Source organism: Colobus angolensis, unplaced genomic scaffold (assembly GCF_000951035.1).
Source record: "Colobus angolensis palliatus isolate OR3802 unplaced genomic scaffold, Cang.pa_1.0 Scaffold60, whole genome shotgun sequence".
In the NCBI taxonomy this organism is placed as follows: domain Eukaryota; kingdom Metazoa; phylum Chordata; class Mammalia; order Primates; family Cercopithecidae; genus Colobus; species Colobus angolensis.
The window spans coordinates 782,756-791,051 of NW_012119599.1; the positions used below are offsets into that span (position 1 = coordinate 782,756).

The window sequence follows — 8,296 nt, forward strand, 5'->3', positions numbered from 1 at the left end:
TTTTTTTTTTTTTTTTTTTAAGATATGAGGTCTTGCTATGTTGTTCAGGCTGGTCTCCAACTCCTGGGCTCAAGCAATCCTCCTGCCTCAGCCTCTCACAGCACTAGGATTGCAGGTGTGAGCTACTGTACCTGGCCTTTATTTATTAATTGAGACAGAATCTTGCTGTGTCACCCAGGCTGGAGTGCAATGGCATGATCTCAGCTCACTGCAACGTCCACCTCTTAGGTTCAAGTGATTCTCGGCTCACTGCAACCTCCACCTCCTGGATTCAAGTGATTCTCCTGCCTCAACCTCCCAAGGAGCTGGAATTACAGGCATGCACCATCACCCTTGGCTAATTTTTGTATTTTTAGTAGAGATGGGTTTTCACCATGTTGGCCAGGCTGGTCTTGAATTCCTGGCCTCAAGTGATCCTCCCGCCTTGGCCTCGCAAAGTTGTTGGGATTACAGGCATGAGCCACTGTGCCCGACTCCTACATTTATTTTTAATTAAACAATGGAAACATTTTCTATTTTCCTTGTAAGAAATTCATAGCTTTCCTGTAATCCTACAAACTGGCATTTATTATGTGTCAAAAGAAACTCATTTAATCCTCACAATAACCTCCAGGAGATGGTGTCCTATGATGCCCAGTTATAGATAAGGAAACTGAAGCCCAGAGAGGTAAAGCCACCCACCCAAGGTCACACAGCTGGGGAGCAGCAGAGCTTAATGTGATGCCAAGTCACGCCTCCTTAAACATTTTCTTCTACCATCCAGTCCCCCCATTCCTCCCTGGAGCCCCTAAATCCAACCTTTCCTCTGAGGTCACCGTCATTGTCACCTTACTGTCACCTCCCAGACCTCTTCCAACATATCTCCTAATAGAAACTGTTTAGATACCCAAAAACATGGAGCTTTTGTCAAAGCTTTGCATTTTACAAATTCTAGTTTCTTGGGTGAGGTCCCAGAGACTATGCCAGTCAAAGTGTGGCCCCCTGGCCGGCAGTACCACATCACAAGGAACTTGTTAGCCATATAACTACTTGGGCCTGACTGCAGGCTGAAATCGAAAGCTCTGGGAATGGGACTCAGTCATTTGGGTTTTCACAAGCCCTCCAGGTAATTCTGAGTCACTCCTATATATATTCTGCACTTTTCTCTTTCTGCTCAATGCTATATCTTGGTAATGATTCCATATAGAAATTTGACTCATTCCATTTTAACAGCTGTATAGTATTCCATTGTATCCATTCATTCATTCATCTAATAGTTCTTTTTAAAAAAATAGACAGCTGAGTGCAGTGGCTCATGCCTGTAATCCCAGCGCTTTAAGAGACCAAGGCGGGAGGACTGCTTGAGCCCAGGAGTTTGAGACAAGCCTGTGCAACACAGGGAGACCCTGTCTCTACAAAAAAATACAAAAACTAGCGGGGCGTGGTGGCACGCACCTGTAGTCCCAGCTACTTGGGAGGCTGAGGTAGTAGGATCACCTGAGCCCAGGAGGTGAAGTTTGCAGTGAGCCGTGATTGTGCCACTGCAGTCCAGCCTGGTAAGACAGTGAGATCTTGTCTCAAAAATAAAATAAAAAATGCCGGGCACAGTGGCTCACGCATGTAATTTCAGCACTTTGGGAGGCTGAAGTGGGCGGATGACTTGTGGTCAGGAGTTCGAGACCAACCTGGCCAACATGATGAAACCCTGTCTCTACTAAAAATACAAAAATTAGCCAAGTGAGGTGGGACATGCTTGTAATCCCAGCTACTTGGGAGGCTGAGGCAAAAAAAAAAATCACTTGAACCTGGGAGGCGGAGGCTGCACCACTGCACTCCAGCCTGGGTGGCAGAGCTGGATTCCATCTCAAAAATAAATAAACAAATAAATAAATAAATTTCATATATATATAACACACATACACACACACACACATATATATGTATGTATGTGGGGAGAGAGAGAGACTGGGTCTCACTATGTCACCTAGGCTGGTCTCGAACTCTTGGCCTCAAGCGATCCTCCCACCTTTGGCACTCCTAGAGTGCTGGAATGACAGGCATAAGCCACCACACCCAGCCCATTAAATATTTCCTGAGCACCCACTTGGTGCCAGGCATAGTTCTAGGCACGGGGTGGGTATACACCTGTGAGCAAAACAGACAGAAATCTCTGCATTCCTAGGGCTGGCATTCTAGTCAGAGATTCAACAAACAAATGACACCTTGATGTATAATTTTACTTTATTTTAATTGTTTTTGGAGACGAAGTCTCACTGTTGCCCAGGCTGGAGTGCAGTGGTGTGATCTCGGCTCACTGCAACCTCCGCCTCCCTGGTTCAAGCAATTCTCCTGCTTCAGCCTCCTGGGTAGCTGGGATTACAGGCGTGCACCACCACACCCGGCTATTTTTTGCATTTTTAGTAGAGACGGGTTTTCACCATGTTGGTCAGGCTGGTCTTGAACTCCTGACCTCAAGCGATCCTCCCTGCCTGCCTCGGCCTCCCAACGTGCTGGGATTACAGGCGTGAGCCACCGAGCCCGGCCCAATGTATAATTTTAAATCAAGAGGTCATTACTGATAAGTAGAAAAAAACCTGAAAAGCGGGGCAACAGGGTGCACAATGACAGAGGAGCTATTTTGGAAAGGTGTCAGAGAAGAGATCAGGTCACCAAAGATCTGAATGAAGCAAGGAAGGTACGTGGGGGAAACATTCTCCCAAGGTAGGAGCATATGTGGTATGTTCGAGGGACGGTGGCGAGGCCAGGCGTGGCTAGAGGGGGGTGAGTATGCCAGTGATTTGTGGGGGACATGACATGGGGGACATGGGCGGTCCGACAGATTTTTTTAGCTACTTCCTGATGCCGCACAATTCAGCTGCTTTTTTGAGTTCCGCTCAAAGATGACTTCACCGTGAGCGTCTCAACATGCCCAGGGCAGGAGCCCAAAGTAGAACGATTTGTTGACCTTCCTCGAATAAACAGGCCCAGATGGGGGCTTCTGTTCTCAGGGGAGGGGAGAGGCTGGGCCCTGGAGAGACTGGGACTGGGGGGGTTGTGGCTGCCAGGGAGCCGGCCAGTCTTTCTGCCCTAAATAGGCAGGGTTGGGTGCCTGCCCTCCTAAACCCTCCTCCCTACTTCCCTCCCTCTTGCCGTCCAGACAAGCCGCTTTTGTCTGAGGGTCAACCGTCAGCCTGAGGCTGCCTGCTGCTACCCAGCCTCACTCAGACCCATATGAGACTTCTTCTGCCTCTGACCCTCTCTTTTCTAAAATGAGGTTAAGTCCTAATGTCCTGGAGACCCCATCTGTGTTGCTTCAGCCCTTACGCCACCTCTTGTCACGGTCACTCCCCTAAAAGGGTTTTCACCTTCATTAATTCACATCTGATGAGAAGTGCTCCTTTCTTGCAGCAAGAAGCACCCAGGGTAGACTAATGGAAATTTCTTTTCCTTTTTTTCTTTTTTTTTTAGACAGAGTCTTACTCTGTTGCCTAGGCTGGAGTGCAATGGCGCAATCTCAGCTCACTGCAACCTCTGCCTTCCGTGTTCAAGCAATCCTCCCGTCTCAGCCTCTCAAGTAGCTGGGACTACAGGTGCAAACCACCATGCCCCGCTAGTTTTTGTATTTTTAGTGGAGACGAGGTTTCACCATATTGGCCAGTCTGGTTCCAACTCCAGATCTCATGTGATCTGCCCGCCTCAGCCTCCCAAAGTGCTGGGATTACAGGCCTGAGCCACTGAGCCCGGCCTGACTCCTGGAAATTTCTTACGGCGATGAGGAACGGTAGACCCACTGGAGCTTCCTGGTGGGAGTGGACCAAAGGCAGGAGGAGGATGTGGTCTCTGGGGCAAAGGAACGTGCTGGGGATGGCTGCTGCAGTACCAGTAAGGCTAGACTCACAAGACTGTCTAGGAGGCTTGGGGAGGTTCTTTCTGAAGGGAGAGCAAAGAGGTATATGAGTCGTGGTCAGCCTGTTTCATCCATATTGGGGAAAGAGGCAATCTGCAGCAGGAGGGACTTATGGAAGACTCACAAAAGGACCTTCTGTTGGTGATAAGGAGCAATGGGTGTAGCTGAAAAGAAAGGTCAAAGACAGGGAAAGGCTGGGCGAAGTGGCTCACGCTTGTAATCCTGGCACTTTGGGAGGCCAAGGCGGGTGGATCACCTGAGATCAGGAGTTCAAGACCAGCCTGGGCAACATGGCGGTGAAACCCTGCCTCTACTGAAAACACAAAAATTATCTGGGCATGGTGGTGGGCACCTGTAATCCCAGCTACTCAGGAGGCTGAGGTGGGAGGATTGCCTGATGCCAGGAGGTAGAGGCTGTGGTGAGCTGGGATCATGCCACTGCCTTCCAGCCTGGGCGACAGAGTGAGACCCTGTCTCAAAATAAATAAATAAGTAAACAAACAAACAAAGTAAAAAAAGAAAACTTGGAGAAGAAGACAGACCTATGACTAAGGGATCTGGGGGTCATGGACACCACCTTTTAGTAGTAACCTGTCCTTACAACAATCCCTCAAGTTAGACTCAAGGAGGGACATTCTAATCGGGGTTGAGGGGCTCTGAGCACAGATTGGGGGGAGCAACTGGTAAAGAGGGGGCAAGAGATGGGGGTTTTCTGAGGCCTCATCACACCTAAGAGGGAATGAGATGGGGCTGCAGCATGAAGGACTGGAGTTAGACAGTCAGAAGGACTTTCTAATGGGGATGAAGGGACAGAGATCTTGAGGGGTTCCTGGGACTCAGGTACTACTTTTATCCTTTTGAAGCAAGAGCCTCATTGTCAAAGTGAAACTCTGCCCATAAGCTCATTGAATAGGGGACCAGTTGGCAGAGGACTGGGGGCCTTCTGACCATCCTTCTCTCCCTACACCTTCAGGAGGCCCTGCCTGGGCTCGTCTGGGACCTGGGCCAGCAGCTGGGAGACCTGAGCCTGGAGTCTGGGGGCCTGGAACAGGAGAGCGGGCGCAGCTCGGGTGAGCATGGATAGAGGGGTAGGGTCTGCCTGGGATGCCTCCATGTTCCCTGTATCCCTATTTCTCAGGCCCTCCATGTCTCTCCCCACGCCATCTCCTCCTTTCCCCAGCCCTGGTTTTCCCACCCAAACCCCCTGAAGTCTCTCTGCTTCTCTCGGAAATTCAGGCTTCTATGAAGATCCCAGCTCTACAGGAGGTCCGGAGTCACCACCCTCAACCTTCTGTGGGGACAGTGGCTTCTCTGGATCCAGCTCGTATGGTCGCCTAGGTCCCTCTGAGCCCCGGGGTATCTATGCCAGCGAGAGGCCCAAGTCCCTAGGTAAGGTGGGTGAGGGTGGGGCCCTGGGACCAGGGAAAGGACAGTAAGAGTACGGTTGTGGGCACAGACTTCCGAATCGGGCCTGGATTCCAATTCCTGGTGCGACATTTCCTTTTCACGTGATTATAAGCAGGTCTCTTATTTCTGGGCCTCTGTTTTTCCATCTGTTAAAATGAAATATGGCTGGGTGCGGTGACTCACACCTGTAATCCCAGCACTTTGGGAGGTGGGTGGATCACTTGAGGCCAGGAGATCAAGACCAGCCTGGCCAACATAGTGAAACCCCGTCTATACAAAAATTAGCTGGGTGTGGTAGCAAACACTTGTAATTCCAGTTACTTGGGAGGCTGAGGTGGGAGGATCGCTTGAACCCGGGAGGTGGAGGTTGCAGTGAGCCAAGATTGCGCCACTGCCCTCCAGTCTGGGTGACAGAGCAAGACTGTGTCTCAAAATAAATAAATAAATAGGTTGGGCACACTGGCTCTTGCCTGTAATCCCAACACTTTGGGAGGCCAAAGCAGGTGGATTACCTGAGGTCAGGAGTTCGAGACCAACCTGACCAATATGGTAAAACCCTGTCTCTACTAAAACTATAAAAATTAGCTGGGTGTGGTGGCCTGTGCCTGTAGTCCCAGATACTCTGAAGGCTGAGACTGGAGAATTGCTTGAACCCGGAAGTGGACGTTGCAGTGAGCCAAGATGGAGCCACCGCACTCTAGCCAGGGTTACAGAGTGAGACTCCGTCTCAAAAATATCATAAATAAATAAATAAAATGGGATAATAACAGTGCCTCAATAGCCAGGCATTGTGGCACATGCCTGTAGTCCAAGCTACTTGTGAGGCTGAGGCAGGAGAATTGCTAGAACCTGGGAGGCAGAGGTTGCAGTGAGCTGAGATGGTGTCACTGCACTGCAGCCTGGGTGACAGAGCAAGACTCTGCCTCAAAAAAATAAAAATAAAAAACCAACCAAACACACACACACACACACACACACACAGTGCCCGCCCCAAGGGGATATTTTTGAATATTCAGTGAGCCTCTGCTCTAAGGCAATGGACTTGGAACATGGCAGTCACTGGTAAACAGGAACTGCTGTCTTTCATTCATACAAGTAAGTTTTTGGGCCTCCACTATGTGCTATCTAGCAGTATCCAAGGAGCAATGAACAAAATGAACACTAATGAGCAAAACAGGCAAATCCCTGCCCTCAGGAAACTTCCAGCCTATAGGAGGAATAAATAAAATACAGGATAAATGGCCGGGCGTGGTAGCTCACGCCTGTAATCCCAGCACTTTGGGAGGCCGAGGTGGGTGGATCACGAGGTCAGGAAATCCAGACCAGCCTGACCAACATGGTGAAACCCCGTCCCTACAAAAAGTACAAAAATTAGCTGGGCGTGGTGGTGGGTGCCTGTAATCCCAGCTACTCAGGAGGTTGAGGCAGGAGAATTGCTTGAACCCCGGCGGCAGAGGTTGCAGTGAGCCGAGATCATGCCACTGCACTCCAGCCTGGGTGACAAAGTGAGACTTTGTCTTAAAAAAAAAAAAAGACCAGGCGCGGTGGCTCAAGCCTGTAATCTGAGCACTTTGGGAGGCCGAGACAGGCGGATCACGAGGTCAGGAGATCGAGACCATCCTGGCTAACCCGGTGAAACCCCGTCTCTACTAAAAATACAAAAAACTAGCCGGGCGAGGTGGCGGGCGCCTGTAGTCCCAGCTACTCAGAAGCCTGAGGCAGGAGAATGGCGTAAACCCGGGAGGCGGAGCTTGCAGTGAGCTGAGATCCGGCCACAGCACTCCAGCCTGGGCGACAAAGCGAGACTCCGTCTCAAAAAAAAAAAAAAAAAGGATAAATAAGCAAAATATCTAGGGTACGAGATAATGCCATGTGCTATGACAAGAAATAAGCCCGGGAAAGGGACTCAGAAGTGTCCCTTTGAGTTTGGGGAAGGAAGTGCAATTTTAGAAAATATGACCAGGGAGGGCCTCACTGAGACTGTAACATTTGAGTTGTGCCCTGAACTAAGTGAGGGAGTGGACCTAACAGATATCCAGGAGGAAGGGCATTCCGGGAATCTGGAATCTGGAATGGGAAGCCCAAAGGCTCTGAGGCCAGAATGTGACTGGTGCATGATTTCAGGAGGCCAGTGTGGCTGGAGTCCTATAAGTAAGAGGAGAAGGGTCAGCCCAGTGGCTCATGCCTATAATCCCAGCACTTTAGGAGGCTGAGGCGGGAGGATTATTTGAGCCTGGGAGTTGGAGACCAGCCTGGGCAACACAGTGAGACCCTATTCCCCCAAAAATCAGCACGGCATGGTGGTGCGTTCTTGTAGTCCCAGCTGCTCAGGAAGATAAGGGGGCAGGATCCCTTGAACCCAGGTGATGGAGACTGCAGTGAACTATGATCGCGCCACTGCACTCTAGCCTGGGTGACAGAGCAAGCAAAAACTTGTCAAAAAAGAAAGAAAGGAAAGAGGAAGGAAGGAAGGAAGGAAAGAAGGAAGGAAGGAAGGAAGGAAGGAAGGAAGGAAGGAAGGAAGGAAGGAAGGAAGGAAGAGAAGGAAGGAAGGAAAGAAAGAAAGAAAGAAAGAAAGAAAGAAAGAAAGAAAGAAAGAAAGAAAGAAAGAAAGAAAGGAAAGAAAGAAAGAAAGAAAGGGTAAGATGTTGTGAGAGTTGGAGAGGCAGAGTCATTGTCAGGACAAGTCACGCAGGGTCTTGTAGGACCCTGTAAAGATTTTATTATGAATTTTACAAGAAGGAAGGTGTGACAGCAGGGTTTTTTGCTGAGATGGGGATGGAAGGGAGGGAGGCAACCCCCTCTACCAAGCTAGATGGGAAATGGGAAAGGACTTTGAGAGCCCCTCCACTCTCTTCCTTTTTTTTTTCTTTTGGCCTTCCTTCCCTAGGAGACGCCAGTCCCAGCGCTCCGGAGGTGGTAGGCGCAAGGGCAGCAGTGCCGCGGTCCTTCTCAGCGCCCTACCCGACGGCAGGGGGGTCCGCCGGCCCGGAGGCCTGCTCC

General features: G+C 50.0%; 1 protein-coding gene across 1 annotated transcript in view; it reads left to right on the forward strand.

Annotated features, from left to right (window-relative positions):
- DACT3 (dishevelled-binding antagonist of beta-catenin 3) overlaps positions 1-8,296 on the forward strand; it is a 15,848-nt gene that overhangs the window by 2,932 nt on the left and 4,620 nt on the right. The window contains exons 2-4 of the mRNA XM_011963145.1: positions 4,860-4,956; positions 5,123-5,275; positions 8,184-8,291. Of these exons, the coding sequence (XP_011818535.1) occupies positions 4,860-4,956; positions 5,123-5,275; positions 8,184-8,291 (358 nt within the window). The remainder of the gene's footprint in view (positions 1-4,859; positions 4,957-5,122; positions 5,276-8,183; positions 8,292-8,296) is intronic.